Source organism: Cyprinodon variegatus, unplaced genomic scaffold, assembly GCF_000732505.1.
Source record: "Cyprinodon variegatus isolate N-32 unplaced genomic scaffold, C_variegatus-1.0 Scaffold46, whole genome shotgun sequence".
In the NCBI taxonomy this organism is placed as follows: Eukaryota; Metazoa; Chordata; class Actinopteri; order Cyprinodontiformes; family Cyprinodontidae; genus Cyprinodon; species Cyprinodon variegatus.
This window is the reverse complement of record NW_015150499.1, coordinates 190,533-212,142: the sequence shown is the minus strand read 5'-3', so window position 1 is coordinate 212,142 and position 21,610 is coordinate 190,533. Positions and strand designations below refer to the sequence as shown.

Below are 21,610 nucleotides of genomic sequence, written 5' to 3'. Positions count from 1 at the left end.
CTGCGCCTTTTAGTACGGTGCGCCTTATGGTCGTGAAAATACGGTACTGAAATCTGTGTTTTATTTTGTTTTCTCAATTATAGGAAATGGATTTCCAAAGGGTGCTGCTTGGCGTGGAGAAAGATCTGTCCCAAGATGAAGTAGAAGCAATAGCTTTTCTGTGCACTGACCTCTTGCGCAAAAACCCGAACTCTGTTTCATCAGTAAGCGACCTGTTCACTATGCTGATGGACGAGGACCGCCTGTCCGCTGAAGAACCACAGCTCCTGATCGAGCTCCTTCTCACCATCCAGCGTCCTGTCATCCTGCGTGAATTGGGAATCTCTGACCGAATGTTTACAGCTAGTCAGATCTCACCCTACAGGTGGGCAGCCCTTGTTCTCTCATCAAAAGATTGGTATATTCAGGTACATTCAGATTAGCTAGGTCATGTTATTGGATTGGATGGATTTCAGTTTGGAACAGAAGTTGAAGACACATATTTTTCTCCTTTATTATAGTTTCTATTGTCATACACTGTAAAATAACTGCCAATAATCTCTGCCTTTAGAGATGCTCCTGCCAAAGATCCAAAAGGCCTTGCTGTGAATTAATTACTTAGTGTAGTTGGGGGGGAAATGTGCACTGCTGTTTCTCACAGAAGAAAAAAATTATTGTACAGTTCTTAAAATTTGTTAAAATCAGATCACGTGTGCAACTCGGTAGGAAGAATTTTAAAAGGTATGAATTGTGCTTGTTGTATGAAATTATTTAATGGTCCCATATTATACAAAATTGAGTTTTAGAAAGTCAAAATTGAGTTTTACAGTCATAGGAGTCGTAAAGCCTGTTTATGAGATTCACATTGCCTTTTTTCACCTCTTTATGTGTTTAAAATGCTCTGATAGAAAAACTTCCCCTGATGACGTCATCAGGGGAATGCTTTTAAATAAGCTGTCCAGAGCGCTCTGTAGCAGCCCATGAGCCAAGCTCCAGCTTTCGTCTTATGTATTATTGCATACTCCGAGGCTATCTTTACAAACTCTCACTGGCTGTCATGGTTGTGGGTTAGGGGGTCGCTGACTTTGGGAGGATGGGATGGGAAAGCCAAAAAGATTTTTAGTAAAAGCCATATGCCTAATCAGAGAATTTCCTGCACAAGTGGCAAAAACATGCTCTGGGTGCCTCATTGGTAATATTTTTAATTTTAAAATATATAGAATAATATGGGACATTTCATAGAAGTTTCCAGTAATAACAGAGAAACCATGCAGCCAGCAGCAAAGATGTAAACATGCTACCGAGTTTGTTGGGATTAGTGATGGTTATAATGTCTAAGATCTGCGATAGCGTCTTTTCTATTGCCTCTCAAGAGCTCTAGGCTGAACCTTATCTCTTACGTTCTTTCATTTCAGGAAGCTGCTGTACCACCTTTCAGAGGAAATAACCAGTGAAGAGCTAAAAAAAATGAAGTTCCTGTTGGATAAAGACCTCCCACGAAAAAAACTTGAGAAAAAAGTTGAGTGATTCTTTCTTCATGCTACTGTGTGGCAGAGGTTTCTGCTTCTATCCGCATCTTCTACACCTTGCCATTAAATTAGACACTCTGTAATGGACAGTAACAAAAGGTCAAAATATTTTGACACATCACAAAGTTGTATGCCTAATCCTGCTTTAAACCTGCTCACATTTTCAGACTACCCTGGGGGTGTTCCTGGAGATGGAGCGCAGGGACCTCATAAATGAAGATAATCTTGATTATCTTGCTAACATATTCAAATCAGTGTTTCCTTTGTTAAATGAAAAGATTCGACGCTTTTCAGAAGGTAAGCCATTCATTATCATAGATGTAGACTGTAAATGATACCTTCATGGTTTCACTTTCATTAGATAAGAAAGACTTTTAACACATGTGCAGTTTAGGGAATGCGAAACTGAAACTAAGAAGGTTTATCTTCAGTCAGAGAGACGATTTTAATTTCTCTTTTAAATATATATATTTACAAGAGTTAGTTTTCACACAAATCATAAAAAAGTAAAGATATCTGCCTTAAAAAAATTCTTCTTTGAGAGTATGACTATTTTAATCTGTTCAGATGTTAAAATGTCTGTTTGCATTGAACAATGCACAGAACAGAACATTCCAGAATTAGCAGGTACCTTAATGTACCATACAGTATTTTGCCTCAACAGCGTTTACTAAATATGTTCATATTTTTAGTAAAAGTTGAAATGATCAGTTTTGAAGTAAAGAACATGAACGAGGGCGACGTTCACTCTGAGAATAATGAGCGACGCAGACAACTCAAATCCACATTCTATTGATAACGACACTTTTCAATGGATAACGTAAGGTTTTACGGCACTTATTACGGTAGACAGCATGACAGACCAGCATTGTCAACTGCTAGTTCTAGTCTGCACGATTCTGACTCATCTATTTGTATTTCTGATGCCAGTTTAGCAAAGTGCTTGGCAGAATTTTTTAACCAATCAAAGAAAGACGAAAGAAAGAAAAAATGTTTTAACAAACAAGTCCGTACTTTAGCCACTTCAAGTTGAAAGTGAGTCATAGCAAGCATTGAAGCTATCTTGGGAAATATCTGCAACTGAATGAGGAACTTAACAAAGCATTTTTGATACAGATCGTTTCAGCAGGACCTGAATGTACCTGTATGATTTCAAAGTTCTATTTAATTTAGCTAAATAAAGGCTTCACTGCACACACAGTGTACCTTGACTGCATTGAGTATTTTACATTTATTTCTATATATTATGATCACACATTTAAAGGGTGAAATATGAGGTTCTGTTGTGTAAGATTGTGGCTTAATTTACCAAAGAACTCAAACTACTTCATTTATAAGTTTGTGAACAAAGTTTCATCTATGTGAACTGAACTTTGAGCTAATTTTTTTCTTATTATGAACTGGCTAAACATTGGTACCATGGACATAAATACAATACGAAACAAACAAATGAACATTCTTCCATCAAAATAGTCTTAAATAATTAAGTATCATACTGTTAAAAAAAGCAATATAAAACCACAGCAAGAATTAATTACACTACAAGCAATACATGAAAGATGCCAAAGAATCCCATAATAAATTGTTATAACCTTCATTATCAAGGATACATTATTTTAAGTGAAGGTGGAATATTTTATTTTGCTCTCTGGTATTTAATTTCTATCTCAATAAACTGTCACTCAAAATAAATGTACAATGTGTAAGAGGAACATCAGTGCTGCCTCTTACAGTGGATCTGGTGGTTCCTATAGATGACAATGTGAGAAGTGCTTTAAGTCTACATAAATAACATTATCATCTGCATACAATTGCATATCTCCGCTGACACACACCGATGAGAGTTCTTTAGTATCTATGGTAAATTACCATGTATGGACCTTTGTGGAACCCCAGTGTGTTCTGAGCTGTAGAACGTTGGTTAATGCTCTCTATAGGAGGAAAATCAGCAGGAGAAAGTTAGAAGCATGGAGGTTGGTTTATTATATCTTCCCTGATAAAGGTTTAAGTTTGTGGATCTAAAAAAGACTTTAGGCAGAGTGCTCAGCCTGGATAGCTGCTGTTTTGGCCAGCCTCAATGTTGAAGCTCATTTCCCAATGTTGTGTGTGTAGTTGTTGTTGCCTGTGTGCCCAGATCTATTTAGGAAAGACATTTGAATCGAAATAAAGCATTTTTCCCAGGCTAATGAATAAAATAAAAAACCTAGAAATTGCAAAAATTGTGCCTTTTACTAGATTTTACTAACTGGCCAGATGCTATTTCCTACCCTCTGCATCCAAAGCACAAACGCATATTAACTTACGTAAAATATGAATGGATAGAATATATCTGAGCCTTTTCTGCTCTTACTGTTTGTTTCTCTTTAGTATCAGTTTCTTTGTCTTTTCTTTTAGATAAGTGTCGTCCAAGGTCTTCATCTTTGCCTCCTGAGCCAAACCAGGTATACCTTTTTTCTGAATATTAGACATAATCTCTGTTATCGTGCTAAACTCCATGGTTTTAACACTTGACTTTTTACCATTTATCAGATCCTAAAACAATTTAACAGGACTGGCTCATTTAACATGAATGGTAAGTAATGAGTAATTTTTCTTCTACTAATTCTGACATTTTAGAAGTTTTTTTTTGTTTGTTTTTTTTAGCAGACAAAAATGAAGATAAGTTTGTTTTTTGATGAGATGCATAGAAAAAAAGTGCTTATTTACATATTGCACTTTTAAATATATATTCTTTCCTTTTAGTTGCAATTACATAACAATTTTTTTTTCTTCTTCTTAAGATCCAATGCATCCGTTGGTAAGAATCTAAAAGCATTCAATAATTGGATAGTGATTAGGCATCTAAATAAAGATATAAAATCATTGATTAATATTTGAATAACTTTTTTTTTTCCCTCATGTGATTTATGTCCTGCAGCCTTCAATGAATTCCTTCAACACCTCTAATGGTATCTGTTTATTTGTATATTTAGATATTTCCAGTATCTTTCTATTAAATCTGTATAATTGAGTAATTTTCAGCAGTTTTTCTGAGCTTATATTTAGTAAATATAGCTACCCCATGATATGGGGATGTAATGTTTTGGGCACTGAAAGGAATCACTTGAACCTCCTTATCTATATTTTCTAGATGTTTAGGATATGTTTCTGTGTTTTTTAACTTTTTGTTTTGTGTAAAACTGACTTCATTTCTTACTTGTTTTTATAAAAGAGCCTGTGGCTTCTTTGGATACCAGTGCACTTCCTGAAATCAAGAGATCTGAATCCCAGGAAAATATTGAGGTACGGACATTTATTTATTCTTTAGTTTTGCTAAATGCTAACAAACATAAGGTTTTGTTTTTGTCCTCTGGGAAATATTTAGGTGTTTTTCAAGTTTGTGTTTAGCTTGGGGAAAACTTATAGTATGATAATTATCAGTAGTTCCACTTTGTTTTCCTTCTAACATTGTCTAAAATATCATCTATGTTTCTTTCTTTTGTTTTTCTTTTTGTCTTTACTCCCTCTTGTGTATCTTCTTCCTTCATTCCTTTCATTTATCTCCCTCTCTTACTTGTCCTTAGTGGTGCAATTTTAGACCAGACTTAGAGACTTAGACAAACTTTCTTTTCTTTTGTATACCCACAGTGTATACAAAACAAAATTCCATTGCATAAAGCTTACAGTGGTGAAATGATATTGCAGTTGGAGTTGATAAACATTACCAATATAAAGTGCAGCAGTGATCAGAATGTAAACAATGTAGGAGAAGAGAAAACCAGTTTAAAAGTCATTGTCAGGTGTTTCAGTAACTGCACCCCACACTGGAAAGGGGTGGAGCCATGACTTTAAGAGTGAAGCTGGATTTACTCAGAAAGAGCAGTCGACTTTTTCCATTCTTTTTATTTTTATTTCCTTTTTTTTTGTGGTCAGTCGTAACAACAGTCAGGTAAAAACCTTAACCATAATACACTTTTTAAAAAAAAATAAGGAACACTTTGTAATCAGAGTATAGCATCAAGTTAATTAAACTTCTGGGATATTGATTTGGTCAGGTAAGTAGCAGAGGGGGTGTTAATCAGTTTCAGCTGCTTTGGTGTTAATGAAATAACAACAGGTGCACTAGAGGGGCAACGACGAGACGACCATCAAAACAGGAATGGTTTTACAGGTGGAGGCCACTGACATTTCTTCCCCTCCTCATCTTTTCTGACTCTTTGTCACCAGTTTTGCATTTGGCTATAGTCACTGTCTCTACTGTTAGCATGAGGCGCTACCTGGACCCTACAGAGGTTGCACCGGCAGTCCAACTCCTCCAGGATGGCACATCAATATGTGCCATTGCCAGAAGGTTTGCTGTGTCTTGCAGCCATTAGCAAATCAAGGTGTACAAGTCAAATGAGGAGGACTCCACTCAAATTACAGACTAGATTAAACACAGCAGCAGTAGTAAGATCCTAAATAAAGGTCAGATTTCTTACCAACTGCCTCTTCAGTTTTTTGACATGGTTCCTCAAATTCTCTGCAGCTAGTTTTCAGCACAAATCTCTTACACAACTTGCAGGATAGAGCTGCCTTTCATTTATGCCTTCACCAGTGTCAGGCAAAGCAATTTACGTGTGCACACACCAATAGCCCTGTCCTGGGCTGCCACCAATTAGCAAGTCAGTGCAACAATAATGGTGCAAAAGGGCATTCATATGAAAAGGTTCAGTGCAGTGCAAAAATTAATATGGTGCAAAATGCAGTATAACGTCGAGTTGTTGTTTTTATGCTCATCTTTATGCACATTTTTGAAAAGACCCGCCCTCTCTACTTAAAAGCACATGCTCACAACCCGGTACCTGAGCCATTTTCTCCTCGGGCACTCTCTGTTTTAAAGTTGCTATTTGCATCTTTCATACGAGCTTACTTTCCAAAAGGAGATTTGCATTTTTTTTCCAATATGTCAGACTCACCACTAAGTAAAAATGGGTACAAACACGTTGGATAGCCTTATGTAAACATATCACCAGAATGATTGACAATTAGGAGGACCAATTATTTTGATGATCCATCCGGAAAAATAAAATCCTCCACCTTTAATAATTTATATGTTAAGATCAGCATAAAGAATGAAACCCCAGGAAAACGTCCCTCTGAATTATTATGACCATTTTCCATAGAGAATATGTGTAAAATATTATGGATTTGTAAAAAAAAATGTTTTCAGTTCTTAATCCATTTTTTGGGTTTATGTTTGTAGGTTCTGAAAAAATATCAAATGACTGGAAAGAAGAGAGGAATTTGTTTAATAGTGAACAACAATGACTTCTCTCGTTCCACAGTCGCTTTAAAGGAAAGAAAGGGAACCAATGCTGATGAAGGTAAGTTTAGGTCTTATGAATCTTAACCCTATAATGCCAAATGTATCATATTTGATACATACGGTTTCTGAAATGTTTTGCTTCTGACACCTTTTTGCATAATTCAGTGGTAAAAACTTTGCTCAAAATCCTATTGTACACAATCAGATATACCTGATAACAGCCAGTAGAAGACTACACAAAAAATAATCTTGACTTATCGCATAGTAATAAATTATTAATAATTTTTTCTTTTTACATATTTTGTTAAAAGGGCAAATAAGGAATTCAAACAAAAAAAAGTAATTTTCTGTTTTGTTTTATTCTTGGATCAGGATTTAAAGGGTTAATTGAACTGCATATTTATTTTTATAAACTGTTTACTCTGAATAGTAACTCTGTTTTTAACAATTTTCCTTTATTTATATTCCTTTCAGATGCTCTGAAAGAAGTGTTTGAATGGCTGGGCTTTGATGTGGAGATACACCAAGATTGTAACGGACAGAAAATTCACTCCGTGCTTCAGGATCTCCGAAAAAAGGACCATAGCCAGATGGACTGCCTGGTGTGCTGCTTTCTCAGTCATGGCACGGAGGGCGGGGTCTACGGCGTAGATGGCAAAGTGGTTAAGATCAAGGACATGATGTCCCCCTTCTACGGACAGATGTGCCCCTCTTTGGTAGAAAAACCAAAGCTTTTTTTCATCCAGGCTTGCCAAGGCACCAACGAGCTGAGGCCCATCCAGGCAGACGGCCCTGAGGACGAAACCAGCGAAGTTGTTAGCGATGCAAGAGTGGCGAACGAGAGCATCCCAGTAGCTGCAGACTTCCTGTTGGGAATGGCCACCCTTCCTGATTACGTGTCTTTCAGGGATAAGAGCAATGGGACCTGGTACATTCAGTCATTGTGCCAGAACCTTGTCAAGCTTGTGCCAAAGTGAGTAAAAATATGATCACATATCTGGTGCTAATCATTTCTTTCATGGAGAGAAATTAAAATCAATTATAGGCACATCTTAAAAAAAAAATCATCGAAAAGTTAATTTATTTCTGTAAATTGGTTCAAAAGGAGAAACTCATAAATATGTACTTTATGCACAGTGAGGCACGTGAAGTGCTTATTTCCTTTCATTTCCTTTCATTTAGATGATAATGGCTTTACATAAAGCCATTGTATTATTTACAGCACTCTTAACAGCCTGAGTGCTTGTGTTAGCCAAACTATAAAATCTGTGTTCGATGATTTATTGATTGGTTTTATACCAGAATCATCCGCCTTTAATGACTGTTATGAATATCAAACTGACTTGTGATAAACATACATAATTAGCTCTGGCTCAAACTGTTGTTTATTTTCAGAACTTTTACATTGTTTAAACTAAATCTAGTATCCAATGTTTTGCCAGGGGGATCGACCTTGTCTCCATTCTCACAGAAGTGAACAACGACGTCAGTAAGAAGACCGACAATACTCAGCGGAAAAAGCAAATGCCACAGCCATCTTTTTCGCTCCGGAAGAGAGTGGTCTTCCCGATCCCTAAAAGGCCTCCCCCCTTCCTCAATTGACTTTCCTGACAAAAGGGATTTTTTTTTCTTCTGACAGTCTACAGGTTTGAAGCAGTTTCTGGACTTTGTTAGTGGCTTTATTTGAGAATTCATATAAAATCTGTTGCATTAACGCTTAAAATGGTATGAATGAATCCCTGCTGTCTGCCCTTTGTTCCCCATATTTACCATAACCATTTTACACTGTTTCAATTAATTTAGACCTCGCCAGTTCATCATATCATGATTATTATAGCAGTTCATCATGAGACATGATGAACTGCTATAATAATGCATTATATAATGTTTTTCTGTTTGAAAATGTGTATATATGTACATTTTTTATTGCACGAGCATATTAATGCAATTATATTTTCCTATGAAGTGTTGTTTCCAGTTTGTCATATCCTCTGCCTTAGTCCCATTGCAATAGTAAAAAAAAAATGCTGTTCTTTATCCAACGTTAACAAGTAATGTTTACAAAGTCCTAGATGTGCTTTATTTTGCCATAAAATACTCAGATTTGAAAAATGATGTATTCTCTGAGTTTTTTTTAAATAATAAAACCTGCTGGACTAGATGAATGTAAATTTATAAAAGAAACTGATCTCCAAAGAAATATGCAGTGTATTTTGTTGATTTATTGATTGTTTATTGTTGTTTGTCAAATTGAAATAAATTTCTATTCTTCCATTCATTCATTTAGATATTTATTTGTGTTCTGTGCTTGGTACGTTCATTAACCAATTAGATGCTCAGGTCCAATTGCGTAGGAATACCGCCAGTTCATTTTCTTTTGACAGTCTGTAGCAAGAGAAATATGAAATTTGCAAATAATGGGCTACTGTATTTTTAACGTCTTAAATGCTAATTCCAATCTCAACATTTATTTCACTTTCTATTATTTATAATATTGTTCATTTTTGTTCATACTTCAATTTATTTGTTTTAATTGCCAACATGGATTTTTGTAAATTACTTCTGGGATTTTTTTTATTTTTTTTTTTATTGCAGAATCAAACTATTACAAGGCCTATCAAAACAATTATACAAAATTGTAGATTTAATATCTTAGGAAGCTGAGCAGAGTATGTATAATATAACAAAAAGAATCATACAGAGAACCTATATACAATTGGAAAACAAAAATAACAGATCGTAGAACAAAGTAATTAAATAAAAAAAGACAAGAAAACAAACAAAAGGACTCTTGAATTTTAAAGTAAATTCTCAATATATTGCATCATTGATTGTATCTCACTTATACGAATATTTAGAGGTGGGGTAATTTTTTTAAATCGATATTTATGTACGAAAAATTTGGCCAAAAGAATTAAATTGACTTCTAAATTAAATTGCTTTTGTTTTAGCATTGAAGCAAACAAAAGCAGAATAGAAACAATAACATTCTTCTCCCTACAGGGGGCGGTAGACATTGCATCACCGCATTTGACCCGGATGTTAAAAGGGAGAGAATGGAGTATTAAAGGAATTTTAGGGACAGATGGATATAGGGGGGGAAATGTGGTTGTTAATAAAGAATTGTTTTTATTTTTACATAAAAAAATATATATATAAAAAATAGAATAGGTGGAACTAGAGAGCCACACACTCATGTACAGTAGGTGGGGGTATGCACCTATAAATTGTTTGTAATCCGCCAATCTGACAAAGAAGAAGAAGAGGACCCGGATGTGATACGTTAGTATTCCCCCCATAGCCCCCCTACACACACACACTATCAAGATTGCGTAGTTCTCCGTTTTATGGTCTGCACCACTTTATTCGTTGATAGTGGAACATAAAGGAAAATGTTCGGAAATAGAGCAGAAAAAACATTAAGGTTTTAGTTTCTGCTACATCGTCGCCGTGCTGGCCCTTTAAGAAAGCCGGAGATCTAAGGTAGCATCAGAGCACCGCTTCTTCCTGTCTGCGTTTTTGACTTAATACTGTATTTCCTTTTTATTTTTAAGAGTTCATAAAGTCCCGCAGGGTAGATGTAGGTTCGTTAGAAATAAGTTTGTATAAAAGTCTGAAGTAAGGAATGTTTTAAGCCTTTCTGTTCATTGAGACCTCGTTTGTTTCGGTTTTTTGTGACGTTTTCTGTTTGGTTTTTGATGCGCTTCAACATGCTTTATAAAATCTCTATAAATTGGGAAATTGTGAACACTTATTATTATTTTTGCCATTTATTTCTTAACGCTGTCAGGTCCCAACGTGTACAGATCAAATATGATTTTACTTTGAATTGCTTGCAGTATCAATTTATGTCATTTGAACAATGTATTTTTATGATTACCGCAGAGTGTCAAGTAGGTCATTATGTCATGTTCATCAAGCTCTGCACTGGTGGTGCAGCTCCATCCAGTCCTAGTCCTCAGCAGAAGGGGAACTATTTAAATATCCTGGATTTTAACTGCTAAGGTGATGAATGCATCTTTCTCACCCAGTAAATTACTTCTTTGCCTTCAAAGTATTTTCAGTCTTTGTCTTCAGCTCTAAAGCAAACTTAAATGTAGAGCTGCAATTAACGATTATTTTGCAAATCGATTAATCTGCTGATTATTATTTTTTGATTAATCAGTTAATAATTTTATAGCCAAAGGTTTCTTAAAGAAGGCTTTTTGCGAAATCAAACCATGTGGAAAAAACTTTTCCACTTGAGGACTTCTAGATAGAGCATATTGACACATGACAATGATTTATATCTTAAATGCATAATATTTACATATATTTTTTGAAATATTCATATAATTGCTTCTTAAAGCTGGTTTCTCTGTCAGCTTAAGGCAAGTTCATGATTAATCAATTACTAAATTAGTTGACGATTATTTCACGATTATTTCCACCTAAGGTGGTGCGTTTTCTTTTCTATATTGTTGAATGGCACTTTCACTCTTTTGCAAAATAACACCACATTATATATATATATATATATATATATATATATATATATATATATATATGTAATAATTTAAATAATTTAAATTAGATATTAAACAAACAAAGTGAGTATGTCTGGAGTTATTTATCTGCATGCTCGATGTTTTAAGCATAGTTAAATGTTTATAGGGTAACAAGACTTTTTGCGATCAAGCATTTTATTAAATCTGTGCAGTAATGTATTTATAATGTGAAATGTCTCACAGAGCAAGAGCCTGACTCAAAGAAATTCTGGATTCTGGTTCACAGTGCTTCGGACAGACAGCACAGTTTTATCCTACCATAAGCTGTAAAGATGTCTGAGCAAGGATATCCTTCACCAGCTGCCCCTGAAAGATGGTAAGTAGTGTTTTGTTTTCTTTTTCTCTCTTTTAAACTTCACCCTAACATGAATACTTATTTTACAAACAAGATCTCAGCTCACCATTCAACACAATCATTATCACTATCATTGATAGTGTGGGTTGTCTCTCTTCTGGTTCAGGTTTTATTTGGAAGAAGAACCAAAGTATTTTGTATCATTTTGCAATTATTAATCTGAGCAAACGAAGATCAAATGTGGATTTTATTGTGGCTAAATTTACAGGTCACTTTATATGCCATGCATAAATTTAAAGTAAAGCAGTAGCACCCTGTTTGCACAGAAAGAAAGTTGAAATCTTTTTGAGGGTGTATTAAACACTTTCAGAATTACTTGTCAGCACTGAAACCATTTAGACCAGAAGGCCTGGAGCATCAGAGACCATCAGGGATCAACTTTAAGTATTTTAATTCAATTAATTTTACTTATATAGCGGCAATTTACAACCCATGTCATGTCAAGGTACTTTATAGAGACAATTCAGCCAGATCATACAGTCAAACTCATTCAAAGTTTTCTATCTAAGGAAAACCAGCTGATTGCATCGATTCATTGACTCAAAGGCAATCCCTCACACCAAGCATGCTTTAGCGACAGCGGAGAGGAAGAACTCCCTTTTAACAGAACTAAAAAGGGACCTCCTGCATTTTGTTTTTTTTTTTCAGTTCTGTAGCTCTGGAATAAACACCTTTTTAAAAAAAAAAGCTGAGATGTTCATAAACTATTAACGTGTGGAAGAAGAAAAACATCATTAAACATTATTAAATGGAGAAGTATTCGTTTTACCTTTTAGATCCCATGAAAACATTCTAGCCCTGACAATTTTTCTCTTCCATATTTACTCCTTGCTTCACTTTTAAAGTCTGAGGCATTAGTTTTAGTGTCTGTGTTTGACCTGCAGCCTAAACACACCTGAACCACAGAGGACCGGCTCCTGCAAGACACCGATCCAAATCCTTTTCGAACACGGCGTGGTTAGTGGAGACCTGCCTGTGTTTGTGATGGAGAAGGCAGAAGGAGAAGCTCACCAGCCCAGCTTTGTCTTCAGTGTGACCATTGGAGGAGTTAAATGTACAGGTGCGCAGTAGCATCCTCACTCAGTGTCTGCTAAATGTAAAACCTCAGTTCTTGCCCAGTTTGTACAACAACAGTCATGTTGTCATCTCACCAGTGCCCCTTTTTTGCCACGTGTTTGATGCGTCCTCTTTGTCAAACATGTCTGCTTCTTTACATTTCTTTACCTTTTTTATTTCTGAACAAACTTCTGAAATCTTCAGACAACATCCGGTTTAATCCTGAAATTAAGCTGCTGACAGGTGCACTCTGTCACTGCAAAAACGATCTAGAGATAAGTTAGAAATTCTTAAATGTATTTATCCTTAATTTGAGTAGGTAAATAAGATGATTTGCCAATAGAATGAGTATTTTTACTCTTAAAATAAGATAATTAAATATGATGTACTTGAAATAAGACAATACGGTTGCTTTTTTTTATTTATAAATGCAAATTGTCATGTTCCGTTGGCAAAGTGTCTCTCTCTAAACTCCTCAATTCAAGAAAAAAATTGAAGAAAAGTTAGTTATTTAGATTAAAAAATTTTTGCAGGCTGATTCAGTTGAATGCAATGGATTTTATTTCAGCTAATCAGGGTCAATCCTGCTAAATACAAAAATCCAGACCTTGCTTTGCAGATTCCAGTGTGTAAAAAAGCAAAATCAAGCACCAGTTTCCTTTAATTTGGCAATTATGTGCTACTTTTGGATGTTGAACCACATAAAATCCTGATAAAGTGAAAAGTTAAATTTAACTTTAAGTAAAATGATGGTTTGAAAATGATCATTTTATATCTACGATATAATAAATGCCTGGTCCTCGTTTTGCAGGTCAAGGTTCAAGTAAAAAGGCGGCCAAACAACAAGCTGCAGAGGCTGCACTGAAACTATTAAACATCGACACTGAAAGTGGGTGAGTGCAACTAATAAAACCTAGAACTGTTTTATGTTTATCTAAGGAATAAAGGGTTTTGTCATTTGAATACGAAATTATTGTAAAAAAAAATAAAATAAAATAAAATACGGATGAAAATGAGGCTACTGTGTATTGGATCTAAAATGTGGAGATTAAAGATAAACTCAGGAAATCTTTTAGACATAAAAGCTTTTGTAGTTATATAAAGATAAATTTGTGTGATGAAGGTTTTTATGGATTAAAAGCAGTATTGTTTTAATAACATTACATTGTAACTATAAACTCTTGGCTTGATCACAGCATCCTATACACTGAATGCTAAATCCGGTAAAGATTGTAAGATGTGATAACTGAGGCGTCCTGCTGTGCTGTGATGTCGTCCCAACAGGGTTGTTCCTGGGCGGTCCAACACGAACGGTGTGGTAGCAGAACCAAACAACCCCGTAGGCTTGCTTCAGGTGTGCTCTCTCTCTCTTTGCTCTGATTTGTTTACATACTTCCAACATCTCTAATCACGGTGCAGAGCTGCAGGAGCATCACAGCTTTGTTTGTAACCCCGGTGAGACTTGATCTAATAAAGCAAAACGACCAATGTCCCCGAATCTGAAGAAAGACAGCAGATGAACTCCTTGTTTTTTAGTTTTTGTTGTGATTTTAAGGTTTTCACATCAGGATCTGATACATGTTTGCTTTTGGAAACAAATTCAACTGATTTGATTGAGCTGAGATGTAACTTTCTGTCGCAGCAACCAGACATTTGTTTATAAAAGCTGCCTTTTGATATAAGATATAAAAATCAAACCTTTACCTGCTCTTACAAACACCTGCCCCATCCCTGTCCCTGCAGTATAGATCTTACTTTTTGTTCATATAAAATAAGCGTGGTAATACTTAGAGTTTTTAATTTTTCAGTATTCATTTTGTATTCCCTTAATTACATTTACAATAATGTCATATGTTTGCATGCTGTGATGTAAAAACCAAAAACTCATACATCAGAACTATTGATTTATTGTCTGTATTCATTATTAAAACTTAACATCCTCTCTTTACCTTTTGGTTTTAGACGCTGGCGTTGCAGAAAAGATGGCGCGTTCCCGAATACATCATTTTAACTGAAATGGGGCCGCCGCACAGGAAAGAGTTCACTATTATATGTAGATTGGAGTCGCTCACAGAACAGGGTGCATTTTCTTTTGATCTTTTTTTTTTTTTTTATGTATGTATATGCTTTATTTTTGTTTTTCTGAGACTTATTTTTGCATTTCAGGGGTTGGTAGCACCAAAAAAGCAGCAAAGAAGGAAGCAGCAGAGAAAATGTTGGCAAAGATTCAAAGTTTGTCGGGCTCCTCTGAGATCACATGGGTCCGCCACCGCTTCTCACATTTATTCATTTCACACATTTTGCTATTATTATTTCTTTATTCTTTTTACCTTCCCAATATTTTTTTTTCTAGACTCCGAATCCAAGCGTTGGCTTTGAGAACATCAGGAACTCCACAGCAGAGAAGATCTCTCTACTGAGGAGAAACCCCCTGAGCATTCCCAACACCGACTACATTCAGATGCTGCTAGATCTCTCCAAAGAGCAAGGCTTTGAAGTCACATACTTTGACATCGGTAAGATCTCTACATCTGTTAGTCACACTTCAGGGTATTGATGATCTAAAGCAGGGCTGCCCAATTCCAGTCCTACAGAGCCACTTTCCCATTTTAAAACGTGAATCATAAATAAAGCTTTTATGCTTTAAAATAATCCCATCCAGAATAGATTGCTTCTTTCTGGGTATGGAAGAAAACGTACAGCCAGAGCTAACAGAGAAGCCTACTTGGATCAAGACAACTTGATGTGTTAGAATGGAAAATCTGCAGACTAATGTTTCTTAGATCGTCTCCATACTGTCTGATTTTAACCTCGAAATCCAACATCCTTCGTAACCGCCCCGCTCCGTTCCAGACCCCCTGCACAAAGTGAACCCTGGAAGTCTAGGAGAGCATGCGTGAAGTTATTATTGTTATCATTAATTCATAGGAGCAAAACATGTGGAAATTAACGCTTAATTTAATATGATATAATTGTAATATGGATAATTAGGATCATGCAAAATTGGTTTGTTATCGACTTCCAAAGCCGGCATCTCTTCCTCCATTCCTTCGATAAGACGTTACTTTTGAAGTTGTAAGATTTGCTCTCGGAAGTTGTTGTGAAATGATGAAACTATGAAACTTTTAAGCCTCTCGGTATGAAATAAATATTTTGATCGAGATGAGAAATCTGCTTCCTGGTATGTTGAAGTACCGATAGTTTGCATCCAGTCATTTAATTAAACGGCCTTAGTTTTTGGGAATATATAAGAATTATGCTCTAATTTGTAGTTACCGATCTGTCGTTAATATATTTTAATCTGACAAACCGGATCTTCTCGATGTTCTTTTTGCTGTTTGGTGCGATTGCAATTGTTGATCTGGACTGGAGCGGACCTAAAAACAGCTTGGCTCAGTATTTTGACGGTGACGGATGGAGAAGACGTACTTGAACAGCGACTTGCGGAGGAGTAGTGGTTGACGTGGAACAGTTCACATTGATTAATATGACTGCCCCAGTGCTCCGCACGACTACATGAGCGGGGCAGAGCGGAGACAGAGGGGGAGATGTGCATCAAATACCCGATTTACACTACCCTTGAAAAACCGATCCATGCCGAGCTCGGTTCTGACGACCGTTTACTCATCATGCTATCTCGGTTCCTCAACTCCTCGCCTCCTAGTGACGATCTACGGTATTACTGCCAGTATTGAAGGAGGAAATCAAGCAGTTGGTGGCGCTAATGCACCAAAAGTTGTTTGCCAACCGCCATAAAACACAAGAAGAAGAAGACGAAGAAGGAGGGAATCAAGCAAATCAAAATGGCGGCGCCCGTCACACTCAGAAAGTTATGCTTGATTATTATTGCTGTACTTCGGTGTTATTATTTAAAATGCTATTATTTAAAATGTTGCGTGGAGAAGATTTCAATTGTTGCTTATAGTTGAAGAAGTTGTTCTTCTTCTTCTGTTTCCGGAGGGGCATTACCGCCAACTACTGGAATAGAGTGTGAATCAGGATGTGCAGCCAGATGGAGATGACGCGTTCTGCTCATGCGCTCTTGTTATCAGAGAACCGAGCCAGGGAAAAACCGCGCCGAGCTCACCTCTGGAACTGGTCTGCAGTTATCCTTGTTCGGTTGTGTCTAGCTCGGTTCATTTCAGTTTGCTAACCATTTACACACGATAAGTTATCTCAGTTACTGAGCTTGGACCGGTCTCGCCACGGTTTTTCTAGGGTAGTGTAAATGGGGTAAAAGACTTTCTGCTATAGGTTTTTCTAAAAGGTATTTCCTCAGGTAAAGCAGAATACTTTAGGGAAGTTTTAGGGTCACATGGAGTAAAGAATGGCGGGTTTTTTTTCTTTTTTCATACAGTTGAAATATTTAGAATAAGTTCAAAGTTGTATTTAAAGAAAAGGTTGAGATTGTGAGATATTTAAGTTACAGATCCAGTATGTGTTAACGAATTGCTTTTATGATCAAAGAGGAAGAGGTCTTTGAACCAGACATATTTCCACTTTATTGTTCTGATACTTTTTCCATTTTTTATTGTCATCTTGTCTTCGATCTTAAATCAGTTTAGCAACAACAAAACAGTTCCTCATTTTTTTCTTCACCCTAATACTTTGTTGTAAAATGCTCACATCTGCCACTTCAGCTTTTAATACATGAACAATTTGAAGTCTTTAATTTTTTTCCCCTTTAATTCTGTGCTACTTTGGCTGTTGATGATATGAGATCGTAACAAAGTGCATTAATCTGCTGTTAGATGAGACAAGATGTGGAAAAGTTCAAGCGTATTAAGACTGGTTTAAGCTGCTGCTCGTACAGTGATTGAAATATCATCTGATGACTGTGTCCAGGCTGCCTGAAGGGCTTTTTACTGTAGGTGATAGAAGCTTTTAGGTGCAATACTCCTTTTGAAAGGTGTTGGTGTTTTTGCAGATGAGCTGACGGTGAACGGTCAGTACCAGTGTCTGGCAGAGCTGTCCACCTCCCCCGTCACCGTGTGCCACGGCACCGGCATCTCCTGCAGCAATGCCCACAACGACGCGGCGCACAGCGCACTCCAGTACATGAAGATCATGGCCACCAGCAAATAGAAATCCAACCAGCATTCACAGATACTTCACCTAAACCATCGCCTGTCGTCTTGTGTGAAACAGAGCAGCTCCGTGGGATTTCTGTTGACTTATATGGGGATTGACATCTAGCAGAAGCAGGTTTACCGTGGTGCTTCAGGTTTTCAGAGTATAGAAGTACATTTTAAATGACTGCAAACAATTAGCTTTTTCTTAAACAGCTGAAAGCCACGCTATTCTCACACAGGGTTATTCTCACGTTGAAATATAGAGCATAACTGCATTTATCTGGCATAAAAACAAGACAAAATTTTACACTGCTAACTACTTAGCCTGTCCCCCTTTGTTTATTTCCCTCTTCCTCCACAGTTAGCTTGAAATTCAAACTGACATTAAATAAATGTAAGGCAGCTCTGGTTAGCATTGAAACTACTCACCTATTGTAAATACAGCATTTTAGTTACCTACAGGAATTCTGTTAGCTTAAAAAATATTCTTCAATCACTAAAATACATCAAAAATCACTTTTTATCTGTTCAGAAGAAACCCTCAATATATTAATGTTGATTCTATTATGAAAGTCTCACGTATAGTTCTGCTCACTCATTGATTGACAGCTATCACTTTTTTTGATAGTCAATCTAAAAAAAAAAAATACATATTTGAACTTAAAAAACTAAACATTTATTGCTTATTTGAAACGCGCTAAATACCAAAACAATGTTAACAATCTATTCAACGCTCAGAAATGATGAATTCTGAATAGATCGTATTCACACAAGTTTTTTTACATCCTAAATGCAAAATCTATATTTTTTTTGTAAAGCTGTTACTCAATGAGTTGGTTTTTATTAAATGATTTAGTGTAATTATTCGATCACTAAATTCATTGTCAAGATGGAGCCATAATGACATTCTGAGTAGAACAGAGAGATAAAAATAAAAGCCTGCATAAAATATATAAGGCTCCTTAGGAGGGAAAGTGGATCACTTACAGCAGCTGAAAAATGTCCCTGTGGAGAAGTCTGAAAATATGTGCATGAGGCTATAGTATGATGGTTTTACATAAAGCCATAGATTGCTCTGGGAAAGAAACCATATTTTGTCCTGGATGTTATGATCCTCAATTGCTTTTACTGTCATGGTGCAGATTATTCATATTTTTATATTTCTAACTACCATTTATAGAATATCATTGGTTTAAATTGTTTTTTTCTAATTCAATGCACAAGATCAGATTTGTTTGTTTTATCTAAACGCTCTCTGCAGAGCGGTTTGCGCCCTTCAAACTGACCTGCATGTTACTTTCAGCTTTCCTGATCGTATAAATGTGATTCTATGGAAAAAAATCTCCAGACTTGTGTAAGACCTCAGCACCAGTGCAGATTCAGGAGTTTGAAACCAGAAAATAAAACCAATCGAGTCCTAAATGTTTGCTGTTTTCAGTTTTGATTTATATATTTGATACCAGATGTATTGAAGAACACCCAGCTCACAAAAAAAGGAGAAATTTCCTCTAGATAATTGACTCTGGGAGCCTTTTTTTGATTGTTTTTTTTTTTCAGAAATGTAACGAGTTTAACAAAAAGTGGAATACCAAAATGCATTTTACACGGAGAAATAATACAGAAAACCCCCACCAGGAAATCAAAAGAACGGAGCTGCTATCATCCATAACAGACTGCTCTAAATGTCCTAATAGGCGTGGTGACATCACTCATGCATGTATAGTTTCTAGTGTGGTCAAAAGGCACCAGATGTTTGCATTTCCCCAGTTTTTCTCCCCTTAGGAGCCTGATGCAGTTATCTCTGTTTACTAATTTTATCATCAATGTTTTCATGTTCAGAAGCTGACATACGCTCCTTTAATTTTTGGTGAAATTGCTTTTTATACTGTTTGGCAAATCAACCTTAATTTTAGTACTTTGGCCCATTTCTAGTGGTAGAACGACTAGCTGAGCACGAGCTGCAGAACCTTCTAACTCTGCGTACTTTCTATAGGACGGTGTTCAGCTCTTTGTTTCCAGGTTTTCCAAGACAACAAAAATCAACAATGTGGTTTTTAAGCCACTTTTGAACAACTTGCTGGTACCTTTAGGATTATCATAAACTTCCTGGCTAATGTGTTGAGATGTTGCTTTAATATCTTGCTGTTCTTTCATCATGACATAGCTTTTTAAAACCAAATAGGTTCCAAATTTGATAAGATAAAACAAATTTGAGGAGGGAGCAAAATTAGGGCGATGGCAAAGAGGCCAAACCTCCAATCTGAAACAGCAAAAATAAATCATCTTAACACCAAATAGAAAGATGGAAGCATTCAGAGGTTTGATTGGCTGTAATCCCAATGCAGATTTCTACTGATTATTTGGAGCAATAAATTAAAGCTCTTATTTGAAGAGAGGGAGAGATACATCCTTTAAAAAAATAAATCTGCTAGCAGTATGAATAATATGTTGTTTACCTGTATATTAAAGCATTTCATGATTGTTTGAATTACTCAGAATCACCTGCATAAATAGAAATGTCCAAACTGTCATATTGTCCACTGAAGTGTTATACTCTGAGCATCTAATACCAGTCCCCATTTCTACGTTTTTATTCCAGCCTAGCTGAAAGTAACCCAATCTTATCATCATGCAAGACTTCAGCTGTGTGTTTTTCCAGGATATAAAAGCACACCGATTCCTCAGTTGGCGTTTGCTGTTTTATTAGAACAAGCACTATGCAGCAGCAGTGTACAGTGTTCATGAAGAGATATGTACTTAGTTAAAATTGCACTTTAGAAGGTATCCACTAGGGAAAAGATCTGATTAAAACCAAGCTGACTTTTTAGTGCCTTTTAATAATGTGTCAGTCCAAAAAGAAGAATAGGGGGTCCAAGTTTTACAGGAATAAAAAACAAAAAACCCTTTTCTTTGTAAGGCATCAAAGACATTCATTGGCAAGCTAATGTATTCTAGGCATGCAGGTGGAGCGATGGGGAAGAAAAGCTTCAGATCTTTTATTTTTTTTCCTGATTCTATGATACAAGGACTACGCTAACCACTGCTTTGAGCTGCTGGGACGCCGTCGCTGAACCCGGTGAAGAACGTCTTTAAACCAGCAACGTGCTGCAGACGAAACGAAAATACATTAAATCGAATTTTTTTCTTCCAGAAGGAAATCCTTAGCGTGTGTAATCATCTGCAGGCTGATGGAGAGTGTGCAGGGTGACTTTCTTTAATGGCATACCTTCTTCGTGGTGTGGGGGTGTGTGTGAGAGGCATTGATAAATGCATTAAGGCACAGCAAGTGAAACCAAAGAGATGTAGCATTAAGACTGTGATCCAAGAGATATTTTTTTTATAGTATGATGAATCCCATTAATGCAAAGCAGATCTACCTGTTTTTTGGTTTGCAATCTTCACTCTGCCCATTTATATATATATATATAATCTTCTTTCACCCTGCAGGGCAGGACTAAGGGAACCATTTTAGATTTGGACAGTGTGAGATATTTTTTAAAGGTTGTTCTATTAGTCTGAAGAACTAAATAAAAAGTTAAGGAGCTATTCCAAACATTAAAGCTTCTCAGTTTTGCACTAAATATACAAACTTTATGCAACCGTCCGGTTCTATGTAAAAGCAAAAAGTCCTAGCAGTAATCTTTCTGGGGAATTCGACATAATTAGGTCACAAAAAAATAAAAAAAGCTTAAATATAGGATGAAAAAGTTAGCCTGCTGCTCTTCTATATGAAAACCACTAGGTGTCGCTGTTGCATCATCATCTATACACAGTCCCCTACCATT

At 36.2% G+C, this 21,610-nt stretch overlaps 2 protein-coding genes across 6 annotated transcripts in view; both read left to right on the top strand.

Moving 5' to 3' along the window:
* The window catches only part of LOC107082055 (caspase-8-like), a 16,927-nt gene extending 7,883 nt beyond the window's left edge, over window positions 1-9,044 (top strand). For both annotated transcript variants that reach the window (XM_015370506.1, XM_015370507.1), the window contains exons 3-13: window positions 84-364; window positions 1,395-1,497; window positions 1,676-1,805; window positions 3,903-3,949; window positions 4,038-4,080; window positions 4,289-4,305; window positions 4,426-4,456; window positions 4,720-4,790; window positions 6,733-6,853; window positions 7,270-7,768; window positions 8,238-9,044. In XM_015370506.1, the coding sequence (XP_015225992.1) occupies window positions 87-364; window positions 1,395-1,497; window positions 1,676-1,805; window positions 3,903-3,949; window positions 4,038-4,080; window positions 4,289-4,305; window positions 4,426-4,456; window positions 4,720-4,790; window positions 6,733-6,853; window positions 7,270-7,768; window positions 8,238-8,397 (1,500 nt within the window). In that variant the 5' untranslated portion in view covers window positions 84-86 and the 3' untranslated portion in view covers window positions 8,398-9,044. The remainder of the gene's footprint in view (window positions 1-83; window positions 365-1,394; window positions 1,498-1,675; window positions 1,806-3,902; window positions 3,950-4,037; window positions 4,081-4,288; window positions 4,306-4,425; window positions 4,457-4,719; window positions 4,791-6,732; window positions 6,854-7,269; window positions 7,769-8,237) is intronic.
* Window positions 9,045-10,027: 983 nt separating this feature from the next.
* prkra (protein activator of interferon induced protein kinase EIF2AK2) lies at window positions 10,028-18,484 on the top strand. Of its 4 annotated transcripts, XM_015370512.1 has the most exons (10): window positions 10,085-10,278; window positions 10,681-10,800; window positions 11,569-11,658; window positions 12,582-12,757; window positions 13,565-13,646; window positions 14,038-14,107; window positions 14,716-14,833; window positions 14,920-15,014; window positions 15,107-15,269; window positions 17,681-18,484. In XM_015370512.1, exons 3-10 carry the CDS (start codon window positions 11,615-11,617, stop codon window positions 17,836-17,838), a joined length of 906 nt encoding a protein of 301 aa, XP_015225998.1. In that variant the 5' UTR covers window positions 10,085-10,278; window positions 10,681-10,800; window positions 11,569-11,614; the 3' UTR covers window positions 17,839-18,484. The 4 variants fall into 4 exon arrangements, with proteins under 4 accessions (XP_015226000.1, XP_015225998.1, XP_015225999.1 ...); XM_015370514.1 differs by lacking the exons at window positions 10,085-10,278; window positions 10,681-10,800 and adding an exon at window positions 10,028-10,077; XM_015370513.1 differs by lacking the exon at window positions 10,681-10,800 and having other exon boundaries at window positions 11,526-11,658.
* The last annotated feature ends 3,126 nt before the right edge of the window (window positions 18,485-21,610 follow it).

Coding starts and splice junctions, on each gene's coding strand:
- prkra (XM_015370514.1), top strand. CDS start 11,615: ATGTCTGAGCAAGGATATCCTTCACCAGCTGCCCCTGAAAGATG. Junction 12,758..13,564: donor TGGAGGAGTTAAATGTACAG/GTGCGCAGTAGC, acceptor CTCGTTTTGCAG/GTCAAGGTTCAAGTAAAAAG. Junction 14,108..14,715: donor ACCCCGTAGGCTTGCTTCAG/GTGTGCTCTCTC, acceptor TTTTGGTTTTAG/ACGCTGGCGTTGCAGAAAAG.